This window comes from Neoarius graeffei, chromosome 18 (genome assembly GCF_027579695.1).
Source record: "Neoarius graeffei isolate fNeoGra1 chromosome 18, fNeoGra1.pri, whole genome shotgun sequence".
Classification (NCBI taxonomy): domain Eukaryota; kingdom Metazoa; phylum Chordata; class Actinopteri; order Siluriformes; family Ariidae; genus Neoarius; species Neoarius graeffei.
The window spans coordinates 49,755,740-49,778,193 of record NC_083586.1 but is presented as its reverse complement, the minus strand read 5'-3'; the positions used below and the strand labels follow the sequence as shown (position 1 = coordinate 49,778,193).

General features: G+C 39.6%; 1 protein-coding gene across 5 annotated transcripts in view; it reads left to right on the top strand.

Annotated features, from left to right (window-relative positions):
- cnnm2b (cyclin and CBS domain divalent metal cation transport mediator 2b) overlaps positions 1–22,454 on the top strand; it is a 92,244-nt gene that overhangs the window by 61,561 nt on the left and 8,229 nt on the right. For 3 of the 5 annotated variants that reach the window (XM_060898972.1, XM_060898973.1, XM_060898970.1), the window contains exons 2-5: positions 3,413–3,556; positions 4,530–4,667; positions 11,690–11,859; positions 16,517–16,610. In XM_060898972.1, coding sequence (XP_060754955.1) covers positions 3,413–3,556; positions 4,530–4,667; positions 11,690–11,859; positions 16,517–16,610 — 546 coding nt within the window. Of the gene's footprint in view, positions 1–3,412; positions 3,557–4,529; positions 4,668–11,689; positions 11,860–16,516; positions 16,611–18,745; positions 18,796–22,454 lie in introns of all 5 variants that reach the window. The other 2 variants (XM_060898975.1, XM_060898971.1) reach the window with 2 other exon arrangements.

Genomic DNA, 22,454 nt, shown 5'->3' with positions numbered 1-22,454 from the left:
GCCCCAAAACATCACTGCTCTAGAGGAGATCTGCATGGAGGAATGGGCCAAAATACCAGCAACAGTGTGTGAAAACCTTGTGAAGACTTACAGAAAATGCTTGACCTCTGTCACTGCCAACAGAGGGTATATAACAAAGTATTGAGATGAACTTTTGTTATTGACCAAATACTTATTTTTCACCATAATTTCCAAATAAATTATTTAAAAATCAGACAATGTGATTTTCTGGATTTTTCTCATTTTGTCTCTCATAGTTGAAGTATACCTATGATGAAAATTACAGGCCTCTCTCATCTTTTTAAGTGGGAGAACTTGCACAATTGGTGATTGATTAAAAAAATTTTTGCCCCACTGTATTAGCAGAGGTGCTAAAAGTATAGCTTTAAAATTCTTCCCTCACATTAACGTTAAAAAGCAAACCAAAAACTCTTACATTTACTTAAATTATGAAAATAAAAGTGCAAGAAAGATTCACAAAACAAATATATCTACTTCAAATCACATACTGATTTTACATGTTCATAAATTAGTGACAGTAGCTAAGGCTAACCCCCCCCAAAAAAAAAAAAATTCTCAAATGTTATCAAGCAAGATAACATGTAATGACTAAAAACTAGCTGAATGCTAATAGCTACTATACCTAGCTGACATCATGCTGACTAACAGCAGCTTTATACCTCATCTCTCAAACATTATTGAGCATATATCTAATGGTAAAGAGTATCAAAATAAAATTACAAGTAAGATTTACACAAGAAATATGTCTACCTCAATACACACACTAATTTTAGTTACTAATAAATTTGTTCCACTTTTACCAAATATTAGCTAAGGCGATAAAAGACTTCCCTAATTTCTGAAATGTTATGGTGCATGAAATCTCTAATTATAAAAACTAGCTGAGTGCTAAGTGCTAGCTGACACAATGCTAACGAATAACAGCTTTATTCCAAATCTCTTAAATGTTAGCTAGCATGATAATAACACTGATGATACAAACTAGCTGAATGCTACTAGCTAACTGGCTGTGAGTATAGTGAAGGGCGTTAAGTCTCTTTCTCACAGTAATGTCCATTAAAGTTTAGATTTGCGAGGAACTTAGATAAAATCCTTGAAGATGCTAAAAGATCATGACTTTTAACTTAATATAGACACCGATCAGCCATAACATTATGACCATGAACAGGTGAAGTGAATAACATTTGATTATTCTATCCACGGGCGGCACGGTTGTGTAGTGTTTAGCACTGTTGCCTCACAGCAAGAAGGTCCGGGTTCGAGCCCCGTGGCCGGCAAGGGCCTTTCTGTGCGGAGTTTGCATGTTCTCCCCGTGTCCGCGTGGGTTTCCTCCGGGTGCTCCGGTTTCCCCCACAGTCCAAAGACATGCAGGTTAGGTTAACTGGTGACTCTAAATTGACCGTAGGTGTGAATGTGAGTGTGAATGGTTGTCTGTGTCTATGTGTCAGCCCTGTGATGACCTGGCGACTTGTCCAGGGTGTACCCCGCCTTTCGCCCGTAGTCAGCTGGGATAGGCTCCAGCTTGCCTGCGACCCTGTAGAACAGGATAAGCTGCTACAGATAATGGATGGATGGATATTCTATCCACATTCCCTGGATATGAGCAGTCACATGCTCTGATTGGCTACTCTACTACTAGGCTATCAGCTCATATACCATGAGTAGAGAAAAACAAAATGGCGGAGCGTGTTGCTGAACCAACCGAGGACGAAATAAAAACTACTCGAAAACAAAGCCCCCAAAAATACAACAAAGCAACAAAATATGGAATAAAAGTATTTGATGGTAAGGGTGTATCTTTTTTTATTTTCAAGAATTATTATAATATTTTTCACAAATTGCTACTGTTGTTTCGCCGGCTTGTTTACATTCTAAGCGGAAATTATTTTGGCGGATGTTTTGTATAAAGCTTTTCATCTCATCTCATTATCTCTAGCCGCTTTATCCTGTTCTACAGGGTCGCAGGCAAGCTGGAGCCTATCCCAGCTGACTACGGGCGAAAGGCGGGGTACACCCTGGACAAGTCGCCAGGTCATCACAGGGCTGATACATAGACACAGACAACCATTCACACTCACATTCACACCTACGGTCAATTTAGAGTCACCAGTTAACCTAACCTGCATGTCTTTGGACTGTGGGGGAAACCGGAGCACCCGGAGGAAACCCACGCGGACACGGGGAGAACATGCAAACTCCGCACAGAAAGGCCCTCGCCGGCCACAAGGCTCGAACCCGGACCTTCTTGCTGTGAGGCGACAGTGCTAACCACTACACCACCGTGCCACCCGTATAAAGCTTTTATTTATCGAATTTGCAAAAAATAAAAATGCTCTGTTTCTCAAAATCCAGTGAATGTGGATAGAATAAAACAGTTATTCCACTCAATCTCGTTGTACATGGCTTGTAGCTGACTAGGTGCTACGCGCCTCATCGGCTATCGGCTCATGTACAACTCGATTTCCTGGAATAACTGTTAATTATCTCATTACAATGGCACCTGTCAAGGGGTGGGATATATTAGGCAGCAAGAAAGAGAACAGTCAGTTCTTGAAGTTGATGTGTTGGAAGCAGGAAAAATGGGCGAGCGTAAGGATCTGAGCGACTTTGACAAGGGCCAAATTGCGATGGCCAGATGACCAGGTCTGAACATCTCCAAAATGGCACATCTTGTGGGGTGTTCCTGGTATTTGTGAAGCACAAACTGAATGCTGACACCTTTCTGTTTTAGCTAGCATTAACTCTTTCAGCAGTTTGTGCTCCAGTAGCTCTTCTGTGGGATTAGACCATATAGGCAAGCCTTCGTGCTCTATGCAAATCAGTGAGCCTTCGACACCCATGACCCTGTTATCAGTTGTCCTTCTTTAGACCACATTTGGTAGGTACTAACCACTGCACAAGATGTGCCATTTTGGAGATGCTCAGACCCAGTCATCTAGCCATCATAATTTGGCCCTTGTCAAAGTCACTCAGATCCTTACGCTTGCCCATTTTTCCTGCTTCCAACACATCAACTTCAAGAACTGACTGTTCTCTTTCTTGCTGCCTAATATATCCCACCCCTTGACAGGTGCCATTGTAATGAGATAATCAATGTTATTCACGTCACCTGTCAGTGGTCATAATGTTATGGATTATTAGTGTATATGTAAAATTATAGACAAACGTAATAAATGTAGTTTTTGAAAAACCAAAACAAAGCGACCCGTGATGATTCCTCTAGAATCTGGACCGAAAGGGGTCCAAGCATCTTCTTGGCAAACGATTCAACTCTGTTACTCATGGATAACAATAAAGGCATGATAAAACTTTGGGATAAATGTACTGTGCTTCCCATTTGTCCTCACAAACGCAGTCTTTTTATTTTCTTTGGGTTTTTTTTTTTCCTCAGGGAAGTCGCACCTGGCGATAGTTCAGAGGGTCAACAACGAAGGGGAAGGGGATCCTTTTTATGAGGTGCTTGGGATCGTCACCCTGGAGGATGTCATCGAAGAAATAATCAAGTCTGAAATCCTGGATGAAACCGATTTATACAGTAAGTGCATCTTCTTGGCATCTCCATAATAACATACAGTAGATTTCGATTACGTTCATTATGTCTTATATTAAATATAGTTAGGTTTTTTTTTCTTTTTTATCAGACATCTAGTTTTTGGGTTTGTTTACCTGACATGTTTCGACGTACGACTGTCGTCTTCCTCAGAGTGTCACCGGATGTTAATTGGTGACGCATCTTTTATCAGCTGATGTTTCTGAAGGCGTGGCCTTCCTGTCTGGATTGACAGGTCGGTCACGCCTTCTACTGTCTGTTTGTCCCCTGCAAGATGGCACTCCAGGTGTGGGAGAGCATGTATGCTCCCTCATCCCGGTTGATGGTCCTCGGGCTTCGCTTACGGATCTCCATGGCCTCAGAAGATAACAAACATCAGCGCTGGATCAGGGAGGCCATGGAGATCCGTAAGCGAAGCCCGAGGACCATCAACCGGGATGAGGGCGCATACATGCTCTCCCACACCTGGAGTGCCATCTTGCAGGGGACAAACAGACAGTAGAAGGCGTGACCAACCTGTCAATCCAGACAGGAAGGCCACGCCTTCAGAAACATCAGCTGATAAAAGATGCGTCACCAATTAACATCCGGTGACACTCTGAGGAAGACGACAGTCGTACGTCGAAACATGTCAGGTAAACAAACCCAAAAACTAGATGTCTGATAAAAAAGAAAAAAAAAAAACCTAACATACAGTAGATGCCGTGTTTCCTTTTTTGTGTTGAAATATAATATAATACTATTTTCATATCGCTGTGTTTTAGTTTATAAGTAATAGTTGTTTCTTTTCCTCAGTCTTGTTTTTAAATTGCTTTGCCAGGCGAAGTCAGTCTTCATCGTTCTTCTTTTTATGTTCAGCATGTTTTAATCACCTATATCCATATCATGATCTTCTATATCAAGGAATTTCACTAAAAACCACCTCCCTTATTTCCTCTCACCCTGACTTCCCCATTAGCCGACAACAAAACAAAAAAGAAAATCACCCATCGGGAGAGGAAGCAGGATTTCTCGGCCTTCAAGCCCATGGACAATGAAATGAAGGTTAAAATATCACCTCAGCTTCTACTCGCTACTCTGCGTTTCCTAGCAACAGGCAAGTGTGCTGCGTGGTTGCTTGATTTCCCCCAGTGTGCCTTGTGACTAGTTTGTTAGCATGCTAGCCCTGCAGAGGAGTGAGGCCTGGTAGGTGTTGTTTACCATGGTGACATGCATATCCATCCATACACCGTCTATTAAATGCCTGTTTTGTTTTTGTTTTAAACAACGGTCCAATTTAATTTGACTATTCTTTCCAAAAAAAAAATTGACATTAATGGACAAATAGACATATTAATAGATTTAAGCAGGTTTAATTTGATGGAAGTCGTGTGCAAATTCTTGTGACTAAGAAGGAATTAAACAAGGGATAAAGAAGAAAAGAAAGAAGGGAGAAATACAAGTCACACCAAGTATGTATCTGTTTTCATCCTGATTTTAAAGTAGTTACAGTGACATGGCTATAGATGATGTCAAATAATTATCGAATTAAAAGAAATGTTTCACTCTGGCGTCCGTTTTACAATCGGCTAAATGTTGTTCTTAGCATTTGACTCTTATGGTGATGATACATGGGGCAACTTTTTGGGCAATGTTGCCGAGCAATGTTGCTGGGCAATTGCGTTTTGACTCTTTTCTATTGAGATTGGGCAACATTGTTTCTTTCTGAATGGTTTTGATAATCTCTGGCAACTTTTTGAGATAAGCCAATCAGAACGCGAGTATCGAGTCATGTGACCTCCGGTGAGGTTCGGATCAGAAATTTCAAACAAATATGGTGGCCGCTCAGTGTCAGTGGAGTGAAGAGATGGAGAGACTCCTCATCTGTTTTTACGCCGGTAAGTTATTTTAATATTCTATATGGAGGAATTTACCTCACCAAAGCTCTAAAAAACAACAGACAGCTTGATTAAATGGTCACAGCAAAAATTAAGACATCGATTTTTTTTTTTTTTTAGCTAACTGTAAACTGCCGTTGCTAACTGTTGTTGCCCATTGTTAGTTGCCCTGAAAAGTTGCCCTGTGTCTCACCTAGTTGCCCGTTGCCAGCAACATTGCTCGGCAACATTGCCCAAAAAGTTGCCCCGTGTATCATCACCATTAGGTTCTGCAGATTAGTTTAGCATCAAGTCATGGATTAATGAAATTCATTGATAACTCTTCGATGTTGAAAATATGTTGTATGTATTTCATAGCCAGGTTTATCCACTCAACCTTTTAATATATGGCTACAGAGATGGACACATGCCAGTCAAACCAGTACCAGTAGAATCAAAACCTTTGGTTTTGTAAAAGATTTTACAAAAAGTTTTTGCGGAGTGAATGCAAATAAATTCAGCTGCATTTTCCTTTTTATGGGATAAAATAATCAGCTGTCTAGGATTTTACCTGAAAGAGAAGTCAGATTTATTTTATACCAAGATTTTTACGAAAGCATGCAAACTGATGACCTGAGAAAAACTAAGTAAAGTGGGATACGAATTGTATGTTTTACTAACCAGTTTGTTAGTACAACATACAACTTCTACTCTATTTTGCTTACTTTTGGGGGCAATCGGTTTGCATGCTTTTTTTTTCCTCAATAAGTTTAACTAGTCAGAATTTGCCGTGCAGCATCATTGAATTCAGAATGTGTTGATTAATTTTATGTAGTATAAATACACAGCCGATAATAGGAAATCGTGCGCGCTGATTAGTCGAGAAATTCGGACTATTTCTCGATAATCACCTCGAGTGACTCAGCAAAATGGCGGCCAATCGCTTTGTCTCCGTAAATGAGGAAGAATTAGAAATTATGAAAGAAAACGCTGTTCCTAAAAGCACGAAAGATGCTACGAAGTTTGGTCTAAAACTATTCGAAAATAAGGTAGAATTGTGATTTAGTTGATCAATTTCAAAACAAAGTATTTTATGTGACTCGGCGTAGATAAGTGACAAGTCTGCGTGCGTTACATTTGCATGCCGCTTTTGAAGATTGAAATAAATGATTTTTTAATATGATCTATTTCTGTTTTTTTGAAATAGTCACCTGTGTATTCTAAAACAGTTATAAAGTCACAGCTCGACAAAGCAAATCGCAGGTTGTTCTGTTCTTCTGTGTTCTATAATAACCACGTACACAGGGAATTGTATAGTGTATGCTGCACGTAATTGGATAAAAAAAAAGCGTAATTATTGATGGTGTCGTGTCAAGTCAAGTCAACATCCCTTTCATGCCAGAATCTGGTCTTCCCAGGCAGTTTCCTGTCCCAGTACTAACCAACTCTTTAAGATGTATGGTTGCAGCACCGATCTCCGTTTCCATAGCCCTCGGCCTCTCGTCTATACGGCTAGGGTTACAGTGGGGGGCTGGTCCTCTGGTAACCGCGAGAGTTTGACTTCCCCCACTCACATCTGTATTGCAGCGTGCCTTGCCAGATGGTAGTAGGTACCAGTTTTATGATGGTCTTTGGTATGACCCGACCGCGAGTAGAACTCGCGGTCGAGAGGCGGATACACCAACTACGAGGCCAACTCGCAGTCAGTTATTGATGGTATACAGTATCATTTTTCAGTGAGGATAGGTTTGTGCTATTTTTGAATAGAGGCACCAGTGCAAGCACTTTAACATTCAGAAGAAAGCTGTTTTAACATAAATGTCTTTCCACGGAATTATATGTGACTATCCATCCATCCATCCATTAGTTATGCTGCTTATCCATCAGTGTCGCAGTGGAAGCTGGAGCCAATCCCCACTGACTTGAGTCAAAGTCAGGTGGGGTACACCCTGGGCAAGTCGCCAGCCTATCGCAGGACTGACTCAGAGACCAACAACCGCTCACATTCACACCTATGGGCAATTTAAAGTAGCCAGTTGACCTAATCGGCATTTCTTTGGATTGTGGGAGGAAACTGGAGTAGCTGGGAGCTCGTGTATAATCCACACAGAAAGACCCAAAGAATGTTGGCTGCAAACCTTCTTGCTGTGACGTGACAGTGCTAACTACTGCACCTTGGTGCTGCCCAAATGTAACTATAAATGGATCAAATGTACATGTCGTTCTTAAATAACTGAAAGTTGTGGCATAAGTGGAATAAAATAAAAAAAGAATGAATGTTCATTACATGAATGGCATTTAGCAGACACTCTTATCCAGAGCAGCTTGAGGATCAGTTGGGGGTTAAGTGCCTTGCTCAAGAGCACTTCAACCATTCCTGCTAGTCTAGGGAATTGAACCAGCAACCTTTTGGGTGCAAAGCTGCTTTTCTAACCATTAGGTCATGGCTTCATCAGCATGCCTTACATACTGTATGCACTACATTTCTGTTCATAAACTGGACATCAGCTTTTTAAAAAAAATCCAAAACAGTTGACTCATTATAAAAAAACGACAATTGCAGAAAGTGTAAATTTTTTAGTTTTCCTTAAGCTAATGTCCCTGATAATAGAAGAGTGCAATGAATGAAATATCAGTCATCAAGGAGGTATGGTATTGGAGGACCAGAATAAAAATGAAGGGAGAACAGAGATAGAGAAGGAATAAGTTTATAGATAGATAGATAGATAGATAGATAGATAGATAGATAGATAGATAGATAGATAGATAGATAGATAAAGGGAGGCGGATAATTGTTTTAGTCTAAATACACAGGTGATCATTTTTTTAAAAAATTTAAAATCGTATTTAAAAATAATTTATTTCAATCTTCAAAAACGGCATGTAAATGTAATAAAGGCATGTGTGGACTTGTGTCACTTATCTACGCCGACTCACATGAAATACTTTGTTTTGAAATACATAAAATAAATCACAATTCCACCTTACCTTTGAATAGTTTTAGACCAAACTTCGTAGCAACTTTAGTGCTTTTAGGAACAGCGTTTTCTTTCATCATTTGTAATTCTTTATTCAAGTGCTTAGAAGTCCAACTCAAGTGCCCCCACCTGGTATCTGTATTACGTGCGTTATACACCGGCACGAAGGCCTGTATTAAAGGGAGCACACGATTCTTCAAGATGCTGGCAGGGTGCCGTCAAGGAGCCTTGGAGTCGCCTCTCATTTTCAACATATACATGGACTTTGTGGTACGAATTGCACGCAATGAAGTACTGAAGAAACATCCAAAAGCAGGCCTTAGAATAGAGTACTACATACCTAATGAAGTGTCACCGGGGGAATATCATAAGAAGGCCCCACCAGCTGGTGTCACTCACGTCACTGAACTCCTGTACGCAGATGATGAGGTCATTTTTGCCAACTCTGTCCAGGAACTGAAGAACATCCTTGAAATTTATGACCAAACGTTCACACGGTTTGGGTTGCAGATGTCATACAGCAAAACTGAGACAATGACCTTCAATGTCAATGATGAAGTCAAGAACCAGGAATGCCTGATAACTGTCGGTAACAATAAAATAAAGATTGTGCAAAGTTTCAAATACCTTGGCTACACCATCGCAAACGATGAAATAGACGCCTCTTGTTTCCTGTATGCCAGGATTGGAGCCGCCTTCCAGAAATGGAATAAGCTTAGACACGTGTTGACAGACCATAGAATACAGTTATCTACAAGAGTGGCATTTCTGACCACATGTGTGCAGGCTCGCCTGCTATATAGCATCCAAGCATGGGCTCTAATGGAGAAGGAACTGGATAAGATTGAGACTTTGTGGCATGGTTTCTTAACGAAAATGGCGAAAGGTGGATACCAGCGTAAAAACGCCCCAAGCAGAAAAGAACAGAGTGATGTCCAGCTTGAAGGAGAGATAGATTGGAGCGTTACAATCTCAAACCAACGCCTGCGGGAGATCACCAATACACTACCTATCTGCGAGTTCTGCCACTGCCAACATTTGAAGTATACTGGCCATATCTGCTGACTTGACAATGATGCCCTGCAAAAACAGGCACTTTTTGATGTAAGAACGTCTAGGAGAGTATGAAGGAATGTTGAAAAGCTACTGGGAATTGACGCCTAACAGGCAAGAAAAGCCATGATGGAAAAGGCAGCCCTCCTGCGACTGATGAATGTCAGATTTCCACCTCCATCCATTCAGAAGCACCCCAAGGCGGAAATGCGCCAGGCGGGAAACTATGATGACTTCCTCACTGACAGTGACGAAGCGATTGGCCGCCATTTTGCTGAGTCGCTCGAGGTGATTATCGAGAAATAGTCTGAATTTCTCGACCAATCAGATCAGGGCATGCAATTTTCTATAATCACCTCTATATTTATACTAAAAAAGGAATAAGGGAATGGTGCATTCATTCCTGTGATTTGAAATAGTTTGAGACAAATTTCTGACTTCCTGCTTTTATGCTTCCATTAATTCATAGCAGCTTGTGTGGAACAAGGAATGGTTTTTATTTTGCCCCATATTATCCCAGTAGCTTTCTTCTGAAGCCTTAGCCAGGTTAGGCCATTTACTGGTGGCATTAAGATGTATTTGCTGTACATTTCTGTCCAGGTCAGCAATCCTCACATTATTAACTGCAACATCTTGCAGGTCAAACAATTTAATGCAGCCCCTGACATTAAAATAAAGAACTGTTGTGTTAAAATAAAGAACTGACACGTGGGCAGGAAATGTGTCTTGGTTGATTGATTACATTTTAAAATGGATTCTTAAGCAATTCAGTTTTACAAAATGGATTTTTCTTCAGTTATTCCGTTTTTTTAATCTTGAAGCAGGATGCCTACAGACTCTTGAACTTGCTTAACAATGGCTTGACTTGGTAGATGCTTTTAAAGAACTCTTACAATGTAAGAACCAGGCGACTCGGATACTGCAAACACAGCAAAACAGGCCATGAAGCAGAAATTAATGATGATGTTGCTTTTGCTTTTCATGATAAACACTACAATGTACACTACCGTTCAAAAGTTTGGGGTCACCCAGACAATTTTGTGTTTTCCATGAAAAGTCACACTTTTATTTACCACCATAAGTTTTAAAATGAATAGAAAATATAGTCGAGACATTTTTCTGGCCATTTTGAGCATTTAATCGACCCCACAAATGTGATGCTCCAGAAACTCAATCTGCTCAAAGGAAGGTCAGTTTTATAGCTTCTCTAAAGAGCTAAACTGTTTTCAGCTGTGCTAACATGATTGTACAAGGGTTTTCTAATCATCCATTAGCCTTCTGAGGCAATGAGCAAACACATTGTACCATTAGAACACTGGAGTGAGAGTTGCTGGAAATGGGCCTCTATACACCTATGGAGATATTGCACCAAAAACCACACATTTGCAGCTAGAATAGTCATTTACCACATTAGCAATGTATAGAGTGGATTTCTGATTAGTTTAAAGTGATCTTCATTGAAAAGAACACTGCTTTTCTTTCAAAAATAAGGACATTTCAAAGTGACCCCAAACTTTTGAACGGTAGTGTATATTAAATGTACTTCCAAAGTCAAGTTGCTGGTAACAACATAGAATTTCAGATATTTTACCAATTACTCTTGCGATTTATACAGATGCCGTTTTCTCTACTTAACCAAGCCACGTGTGTTAAAGCAGGAAAAGTACATTAGTATTCAATGTTGATCAATCTTCTATGTTCAGTCCCTAAAAAAAAAAAAAAAAACTAAATACAACAACTTGTTAAATATTCTGGCAGGAAAATTGAAAGACAAAAATTAAACTAGAAGGGCACTCGGTAGAGTGCATATCTCCACCAAGCCACATATCATCAACATCAAAATCAATTCACTCGAACTTAGGAAAATACTAAAGCTGTACACCAAATTTCATCCAAATCCATTCATTACTTTTTGAGTTTGTTGAGAAAAGCTAAAAAAAAAAAAATCCTGGATCCACATACATATCTGGATTTGCATCAAAATCTAATCGGTTGTTCCTTGGCACATGACCCACCTTTCCTCCAAATTTCATCAAAATCCGTTCAATACTGTTTGGGTTACGTTGGGAACAGACAAACAAACAAACGGAGGTGAAAACATAACCTCCTTCAACAAAGTTGGTGGAGGTAAATATTGATGTATGTCCCATGTATTGTAAAATGTCTTTGGTAGTGATGTTGGTATTGACATTTCTCACAAATTTTTTGTTGGCCTTCTTTTTACTTTACAGAGGTGGAAACTTTTGGCCTGAATCAGATGTCTGAGAAGATTTTGCTGAGGTTGTTAAAGCACCCGAATGTAATCCAGGAACTTAAGTTCAATGAGAAGAACAAGAAAGCTCCAGAACATTACCTCTATGTCCGCAACAGACCTGCGGACTACTTCATCCTCATCCTGCAGGTCAGCTGGGTTACTAGTGTGCACTCTTCGTCAAAGAGGCTCTCAGGGGTTCTTTGGATGATTTAAAGATTTTTAAAATGTTTTATGAAAGCAAAACGCTCTGTAGTAAATATTTAAAATATGATATTTGAATTAGCCAAGGGTTCCCCCGAAGGGACTAATGACTTGGTGATTATTGAATTATCCATGGACATCCATTACTGGGCTGGTCAAACTTTGTTTTTGGTTCATTTTTGGTTACTCCTGGTCTGTTTGGATGTAGCGCCTTCTTTAGTCCATAAAAAGGGTGTTTAAGTACTTCCAAGGTTGAGTCTGGTTACACTGAGAACAGTGGCGGCTGGTAGTCTTTCAAACAGGGGAGGCTGGTCGGTTACGATATTTCCAGATTTTAAAAGAAAAAAGAAAAAACACATCAATTTTGCCCATACTCTTGCCTCTGATCTGGCTGATTGTTGGCAGGGTCACAAACTGTGAAATAACAGGTTCTTTTGGCCCATTAGCCTACTGTCCAATATACATGATGGTGGTGTTGGGGGGGGGGTATATTTTAACATTTTATATTTTAAAATTGTGGCATGTTGTTTAAAAATTGATCATTATTGAAAGCAGCTCTTTGTCAGGAACCTCAGCAGTAACAGCAGAGTGTTCTGGAATAGGCACAAGCACTGACCTTGGGGAGCCAAACATAGAGCTGGGTGCCACACATTTCATTCAATGACACTTTCCCTATATTTTACTTATTTTGACTGAGAAATGTTTTATTGACAATTATGATAACCCTTCACTTTTAATCCAGGTCTGTAGTGTGAAATGTTCTCGGCTGTGTTTTTGTTTAAAAATGTTTTCCAAATTGTAGCTGTGTTTAATTCATATCCAGAAAAATATATATTCCAATATAATATACTCAGCATAAACATTTTAAATAGATTCTATATTTTTGGTCCATCCATGACATATTACTAAAGTAGCCTATTTACTGTTGTTGATGTGGGTCACTTGCTGTTAGCCAATTCACTTTCTCGTACCAGGAGAGCTGAAAGGAACGAGTATTATTCCCTACCTTTTTCACCAAGTCAATTTGAGGCGTTGGTCTACCCTGCTCTTTAATTTTAATTTTTTCCTCGAAAGGAAGACTGGCAAATAGCTTCGCCAAAATTAAATCAGCCATGCTTGGCATCCGTGCGCAGCTTTCTTGCTAGCTGACTTGCCCCCTCAAGTTCAAGTTCAGTCACTCAAATAAATGAAATTTCTGGAACTAAGATAGCAAACTTGACAACACTATATTTACACTTTATTTACAATGAAAATATATACAAACTAAAAAAGCTGGTAGAAACCGTATGTAATGAATGAAATCGAAATGTAAGCCGATCTCTTACAATACGCCACAGCACTTGCGAATCCGCATGGGACTGAACTGAGATTCACCGCTGCCTGTCTATATTTGAAACGAGCTGTCAATCAAAGAAAATATCCGGCCGCTTTCACCAATCACCAGTCTCCTTGCGGAAAGCTTTGCCATTTCCCTCCCACTGTGAGGCTCGGAGTCCATGGGCGGGCATTTTCGCAGTATTTGTCCAATAACCGTCTTGCATTTTGAGATTGAAAAGTGCATAGCTCCCAAATGCCATTGAAGTCCACTGAGGCTGGGAGTCCGTGGGCGGGCGTTTTTGCAGTATTTGTTCAATAACCATCTTGCATTTTGATATTGAAAGCGCATAGCTCCCAAATGCCATTGAAGTCCACTGAGGCTGGGCTGCATCGCATTGTCACGAGGGGGAAAAACTCACGCACACATTAGGTGAACTGGGGAAAGTTATAACGGAATGATTTCGCACTGTAGTTGGGTTGAGCACATATATTTCTATGATTCTGGATCTGAAATAGCAATGTTATAAGGTCGGCTATAACATAAGCCTAGCGCAATTCATCCTACACGATGTTCGTCATTTTTAGAGGAGGCTGAGCCTCCCTCGTTGTCTTAGAGCAATCGCCCATGACTGAGAATTAATTTACTCATGCGGGAAACTCTTTGAAACCCAGTGTCGTGCCTGGAAATGATCACTGGTCAGCTTTAAAATGATGACAGTTTAAGACTGTATCAAGCATAAAAGCAGTCTACTTCAAGTGCTGAACAGTGAGTAATGTGATTGGTTCAGTGAATGTTGTGGAATAAGTATTTGGCATATCAGGTTAAAAATTCAAATTCAATCCAAATTACTTGAAATTGCTCTTATTGAATTCAGAATTGAATGCAGAATAACGTCCTTTTTACAGAATTAAAATATGTTTACCCGTTCTTGAGATATTACAAATCAAAGATTGTAAAAGCGGCTTAATTTTTAGAAAACTGCCGTAATATTCTGTACGAGGATCACATGGTCCAAAATGGGCCTCATTAACCAATGAGATCAAATGTTTTTTCTTAATAACTTTTCTTTTTTTTCAAGATATTCACATGGAAATCGGCAGGCACATAGATGGTTGTATACTGAATACAAAGTTTGAAAAATTAGTAAAACCCAATGAAGCAAATCACTATTTAATTTGTATTAATTATGCTAATTAGGTAAAACCGTTAAATCGGTACACTCTCTTCTTCAGAGTTTCACCAAATGGCTTTATTTGTGCAAAATAAAGCTGATCTTAACTCTTTTACACATCATAAAGAAGGAGAAATCAATGTTAATTATAAAATACGCATAAATAATCACTGAATATCATTCACATCTACCATTCTCTATCAAAATAAAAAAAGCAATAAGAGTATTTGTAATCCCCTCTTTCTGCTCTGTAGGCCTTTGCATTTCTCAAAAGTAGGGCCGACTAGTGTTTATATTAAAGAATGTAAATTATTATTTTGATTAATATTCACAGCTTTCAAGGCGAACCTTGAAAAAACTGCGTGAACCACATCCAGTAAACAATTCACATGAATTGAATTGAAATTGATGCTCGCGTTTCTGACTTCTGTTTTTTTTAAATCTCATTCTGACCACTAAGATCTCAATATTTTTCATCAAAATTATGACAGCTATATTCTAAAATAGTTATTTACATGAATCAGTTTTATTTGAAAAAATAAGTAGGTAAAGCTATGAAAACTCACTTCAAAGTCTCCCGTGAATCATAACATCAAAACTAGCAGATGGAAAATTTTGCTGAATACTTCATCAGAAACAGTGAAAGCGAGAGAACATCCCTATAAAAGTTATCTGATTGATATTCACAAGTAATCCATTCGGAAACCTATCAGAAGAGAGAGAGAGAGAGAGAGAGCCTGACCGCTTTCCCGTGACTCAAAAATCACCGGCAGTTTGTACCAAATTCTACCTGCCGTTACTCCCAAAGTATTGAACAGATCTTAACGAGATAAATTTCTTTGGAAAGCAGAGATTATAAGCTTTTTAATGATGGTATTCACGATAGAAAGTTTTCAAGAGTTAAGCAATGACAGATTTGGAAACGTAGATGAGTGTCTGCATGCACAATTTTCACAGCACGGCCAGCGAGCGTCTGATACGCCTACAAGTACAACCGCAAGCAACTCAAAAATGATTTTGTTATCGGCTGTAAGGGAACAAATTCAGCTGAAGGGTTTCATCTGAGCAAAGGGAAAGAAATCAACGTTAATCGGAACAATAAAGACAGGGACCTGTTGTCTTTCGTTTTGCAAAGATCGTGCACGAAGCAGAATTGTCTCCAGGAGATTGCAAGTTTGAATCCAGATCATGCCACAGCTGTACGTAGCTGGGAACCCAAGCAAACAAATTTGTATGTGGAAGAGGGTAGATAGCGCTTTGTTAGAAAAACTGTTATAGTTTGGAATATTAGTATTCGATTTTGTTGGCTTCTATATGACCACAATAGTCGTCGATTATACATTTATTTTTTATATATCACAAACACGGATTAAAACATTTCGCTCTGATCAAAATCTTGCCATCTCTTTAACATTAACATCCCATTAACAAAAGATATTTTTAACCCATAAGGGTATTAGAAGACATGGTACTAGATGATGAATAAGCCATGGGAAAGCTATGGCTTCTCTAATTGTTAAAGAAGCAGTTTTTGGACCAAAAGGTTGCCAGTTCGATTCCCTGGACCAGCAGGAATGGCTGAAGTGCCCTTGAGCAAGGCACCGAACCCCCTGGATATGCTGTACGTCGCTCTGGATAAGAGCGTCTGCTAAATGCCTGTAATGTAATGAGTGTAGGACATGGAAAGAAAGCAAACTGAGATGTATTCGATATAAAAAAAAAGTCTTACTTTTCACATGGCTCGAGTGGGAAACTTGTGGACGACAGTTTCAAGAAAGTGTCAGTCAAAGCTTGCATTGTAGAGCTGCTTTGTTTTGCTACTAGTTTTAGAACAGAGAGCATGCACATAGGAATTACAGTCTTTCTCCAGTCTATACACTCTGAGATAAATGGCTTCATTGAATGGTTAATACAGTGGTTCTAATGTGAACCATTTTTTTTTTAGCACTGTCGTACATCGGATCTTTATGGAGTTCGTCAAGATAGACAACCCAAAAGAGACTTGCATGGAGCTATATAGACTTTGGACAATGATTCAGTCATAATAAACACAGTATAATGAATTATTTGAAAGTGTTTGTAGGCCAATGATTTGTCTTTTTTGCTTCCCCAAGGGGAAAGTTGAAGTGGAGGCAGGGAAGGATGGGATGAAGTTTGAAGCTGGAGGGTTTTCATCATATGGGATGATGGCACTCACTGCTTCTCCAGGTAAACACCACACGTAATCCTTCCTGCCATTATCTCACCATTTTATTGCAATCTTTGTCAAGAATTCCTTCTGTGCAAATGAGGGCCAATCAGAGATATTGTCTTTAATATTTGGTGTAATGAATAAAGCAGTAAGCTCTTGTACTAGCCATACTGGGTCAGGTAAATACTTGTGTAGGACGGAGCTATATTAGGGTGGTCCCCCAATTTTTTTTTTTAGGATTTTGTTACGACCACCTTACCTTTTTTTTTTTTACATTGCCTAAAAGAAGTTATTGTGTGAAATTTGGTTAAGATTGAACAATGTTTAGCGGTGCCACAAAGCCATTAAAGTTTTCACTCAAGACACAATATAAAATAATGTGGCTTATTAACTGTTTCATATTAATACAAACAATACAGTAATATAACTTCCTGTGTTCAAAGTAACAATAGCTATTACTTGTCTGTGATTTTCTAAACCCTTCGGTATTCTGGTATCTTGTGGAGATAAAAGAACACACTAAGGACTTCCCTAGCAGAAGGAAGCTTTCTCCCAGACAGTTCCTTGGAAGTGGGACCAATTAACCAAACATGATTGTCCTTTCTGGTTTTGTGCTTTGCACCACCGGTACTACTTGTATTACTGTTGCTAGCCATCTGAAAAACATAGAAAGAAAAACATTCACAACTTCATCAGCATATTACGATCAGTGCTCATTGTTTAAGAACCCCTTAGTGCAGGGGTGGGCAATTATTTTTTCCATGGGGCCACATGAGAAACAGAAAATTTTGTGGCGGGCCAGACCAAAAGGCTGAACTAAATTCTGTATAATATTAATTGTATTTCTTTATATAAAGCAGTAAATAACATTGTTTTTACAAGCTGCTAAGACTGGTAAGAGTATGGAAAAAACGAGGTTGCCTTACAATAAATGTCATTTATTCAATCAAATTTCCCAAAACAATAGTTAACAAAATGTGAACGTTTGTACCATTTTTTTTTTCAGTCACATTCACCCCAAAACACAATAAAGACATCACAATATTGTCTTTCTACTCCACATATCAAGCAAGATACATCATATTATAATAATGATGCCGTGTAGGTATCAGATCTAGGCAAGGCAAGGCAAGTTTATTTATATAGCACATTTCATACACAGTGGCAGTTCAATGTGCTTTACAGAAGTAAAAGCAAAACAGTAAACAATGGAGAATAAAATTACATAAAATAAATGGGAAGAAATATAATAAGAATTAAACAGTAGTAGAAATAAAATAATAAAATGAAGTAGAAGTTCAAATAGGGGGAAAAAAAACCCAGCAGAATAAAATAGAATAAAAGTTAAGTAAAATTTGAAACATGCAGAGACTGTAAAAGTAAAGATTATGAAAAGAGATCTACAGATTGGCTCGGGCTCCAGCGCCTGCTGGTGACGTCACACTATGTGATTGGCTGGACCGTTTGAAGGATGACGTACAAGTTTGTGGTTGGTCTGGACAAATTACGGAAGTAGTTATCGCGGGATTAGGTTTCGTGGGATTTCATGTCATGTTCATGTCGCGCACATTGCGTTTTTGTTGAACACAACTTCAAAATAAAAGCAATGCACATTCAGTCCATGCATGAGGTAAAATTAGAAAATATGTTTATTTTGTAATTTCTAATTAACCTTACGCGGGCCGGTCAGAATGAACCAAAGGGCCGGATGCGGCCCGCAAAATGCCCAGGTCTGCCTTAGTGCATGAAAGTTAACCTTCTATCAGTCTATAAACTCTTCCTGCCTCTTCTTTTTCATAGAAGTGGCATATTCCCTCTAGAACTGTGACTTTTTAGGGGTTTGAGATCTTCTCTGCAACAGTCTACGCACCAACTAATGTTAATGGCTTAACCCGATTTGCAACCTCGTGTGGCACCTCTAAATATTAACCAATTTTTCTGAAATTTTGCTTGTTGCCTTCTTTTAGCCTATGTAAAAAAATGGTAGGGTGGTCGGAATGTTTTGGTAAAAAAAAAATTCTCATACATTTCGGGACCACCCTAAGCTATATGGTTGGGAACCTGGGGTCTAACAGTGTGGCTTCATTCACAAAAACATGGGCCCCATCTTGAAAAAACTCACACTTTTGAGAATCAAATAAATGGTGCACAGATAATGACCTCCGCCAAGGAGGTTATGTTTCCGGTAGCGTTGGTTTGTTTGTTGGTTTGTCAGTTAGCAACATTACGGAAAAAGTTATGAACAGATTGCACTGAAATTTTTTCCAGAGGTGTGACTGGGCACAAGTAACAATCCGTTAAATTTTGGCGGTGATCCGGATCACCTTCTGGATCCCGGAATTTTTTAATGATTCTTGGCGGAGGTCTGCGCTCTCCGAGTGCTTTTCTAGTTATTTTTACGATCAGTGCAAGCAATAATGTTTTCTTTAAGGTTCTGTTACCACAACGAATCATAATTGCAGCACAAAGATCATTATTTAATAGAACAGCCTTATCATAAAAGGGTTTATCTATCAAGGGTTCTTTGACAATACACAGGAAAATTTTCACTCAATAAAGGAAGCAACATTAACGTCCAATAAAGCCACCCTTTCTGATAAGGAAACCCTCTTTTGTCATTTTCTATATAGATACTTGTCATACAGCTGTGCTTGAAAGTTTGTGAACCCTTTAGAATTTTCTATATTTCTGCATAAATATGACCTAAAACATCATCAGATTTTCACACAAGTTCTAAAAGTAGATAAAGAGAACCCAGTTAAACAAATGAGACAAAAATATTATACTTGGTCATTTATTTATTGAGGAAAATGATCCAATATTACATATCTGTGAGTGGCAAAAGTATATGAACCTCTAGGATTAGCAGTTAATTTGAAGGTGAAATCAGAGTCAGGTGTTTTCAATGAATGGGATGACAATCAGGTGTGAGTGGGCACCCTGTTTTATTTAAAGAACAGGGATCTATCAAAGTCTGATCTTCACAACAGATGTTTGTGGAAGTGTATCATGGCACAAACAAAGGAGATTTCTGAGGATCACAGAAAAAGCGTTGTTGATGCTCATCAGGCTGGAAAAGGTTACAAAACCATCTCTAAAGAGTTTGGACTCCACCAATCCACAGTCAGACAGATTGTGTACAAATGGAGGAAATTCAAAACCATTGTTACCCTCCCCAGGAGTGGTCGACCAACAAAGATCACTCCAAGAGCAAGGCGTGTAATAGTCGGCGAGGTCACAAAGGGCCCCAGGGTAACTTCTAAGCAACTGAAGGTCTCTCTCACATTGGCTAATGTTAATGTTCATGAGTCCACCATCAGGAGAACACTGAACAACAATGGTTGCATGGCAGGGTTCCAAGGAGAAAGCCACTGCTCTCCAAAAAGAACATTGCTGCTCATCTGCAGTTTGCTAAAGATCACGTGGACAAGCCAGAAGGCTATCGGAAAAATGTTTTGTGGACGGATGAGACCAAAATAGAAGTTTTTGGTTTAAATGAGAAGCGTTATGTTTGGAGAAAGGAAAACACTGCATTCCAGCATAAGAAGCTTATCCCATCTGTGAAACATGGTGGTGGTAGTATCGTGGTTTGGGCCTGTTTTGCTGCATCTGGGCCAGGACGGCTTGCCATCATTGACGGAACAATGAATTCTGAATTATACCAGCGAATTCTAAAGGAAAATATCAGGACATCTGTCCATGAACTGAATCTCAAGAGAAGGTGGGTCATGCAGCAAGACAACGACCCTAAGCACACAAGTCGTTCTACCAAAGAATGGTTAAAGAAGAATAAAGTTAATGTTTTGGAATGGCCAAGTCAAAGTCCTGACCTTAATCCAATGGAAATGTTGTGGAAGGACCTGAAGCGAGCAGTTCATGTGAGGAAACCCACCAACATCCCAGAGTTGAAGCTGTTCTGTACGGAGGAATGGGCTAAAATTCCTCCAAGCCGGTGTGCAGGACTGATCAACAGTTACCGGAAACGTTTAGTTGCAGTTATTGCTGCACAAGGGGGTCACACCAGATACTGAAAGCAAAGGTTCACACGCTTTTGCCACTCACAGATATGTAATATTGGATCATTTTCCTCAATAAATAAATGACCAAGTATAATATTTTTGTCTCATTTGTTTAACTGGGTTCTCTTTATCTACTTTTAGGACTTGTGTGAAAATCTGATGTTTTAGGTCATATTTATGCAGAAATATAGAAAATTCTAAAGGGTTCACAAACTTTCAAGCACCACTGTATCTTAAAGGTTAAAAATATAAAAATGTAATTTTCTCATACTTCGCTAACATGTAAGAAGATCTTAATGGTCTTAATTTTACAAATGTACTTAATTTTTCGGGAAGCCATGGTCTAATGGTTGGAACAACAGCTTTGGGACCAAAAGGTCGCTGGTTTGATTCCCTGGACCAGCAGGAGTGGCTGAAGTGCCCTTGAGCAAGGCACCTAACCCTCAACTGCTCCAACAAGAGTGGTGGCGTACCTTGTGTCTGATTAACCAAAGAAAAATGGATGATGTAATTATCAGTTTGGACAGTGCCCGGCTGTTAACTAATAATTTTACAATACCTTTAGAAAACAGGACGCCCTTTGTCATTTTCCGTTCCGAAGAGCATACAAACCTACATGGTTTAGCAAATGTTAGCACTGGTAACTTCTTCCATAAATCATTGCCTTGCCCTCCTTCCAGAAAACCTCACCATATCAGTGCTTTTCATTGTTATGCAATTTGTTTATTATTAGTCTTGGATCATGTGCAATATCCTTGATTACAGGTCCATTAAGAGTTATTCCATGAAATTAAGTCATACATGAGCTGATCGCCAACGAGGCACGTAGCGCTGAATATAATGCACATATAAGCCATGTACGACCAGATTGAGCGGAATAACTCATCTCATCTCATTATCTCTAGCCGCTTTATCCTGTTCTACAGGGTCGCAGGCAAGCTGGAGCCTATCCCAGCTGACTACGGGCGAAAGGCGGGGTACACCCTGGACAAGTCGCCAGGTCATCACAGGGCTGACACATAGACACAGACAACCATTCACACTCACATTCACACCTACGCTCAATTTAGAGTCACCAGTTAACCTAACCTGCATGTCTTTGGACTGTGGGGGAAACCGGAGCACCCGGAGGAAACCCACGCGGACACGGGGAGAACATGCAAACTCCGCACAGAAAGGCCCTCGCCGGCCACGGGGTTCGAACCCGGACCTTCTTGCTGTGAGGCGACAGCGCTAACCACTACACCACCGTGCCGCCAGCGGAATAACTGTTTTATTCTATTCACATTCACTGGATTTTGAGAAACAGAGCATTTTCATTTTTATTTTTTGCAAATTCGATAAATAAAATCTTTATACAAAACATCTGACAAAATCATTTCCACTTAGGCGGACTTCTTTAAAATCTATTGATGGCTGCACAAATTGACTTGTGTTTATTTTTTGCTGTTTTTTTTTTTTTTTAGAAAGTGCCGTCTTGCTGTCGTGCCGAGGTATAGAATAGCTTTCGACGTTTATTTAATTCTTCCTTGGACATTTCAGTTCTGTAATTTTCAAACTTTTTTGAGCTTTTGAACCAGTCTAGGGCGGCACGGTGGTGTAGTGGTTAGCGCTGTCGCCTCACAGGAAGAAGGTCCGGGTTCGAGCCCCGTGGCCGGCGAGGGCCTTTCTGTGCGGAGTTTGCATGTTCTCCCTGTGTCTGCGTGGGTTTCCTCCGGGTGCTCCGGTTTCCCCCACAGTCCAAAGACATACAGGTTAGGTTAACTGGTGACTCTAAATTGACCGTAGGTGTGAATGTGAATGGTTGTCTGTGTTTATGTGTCAGCCCTGTGATGACCTGGC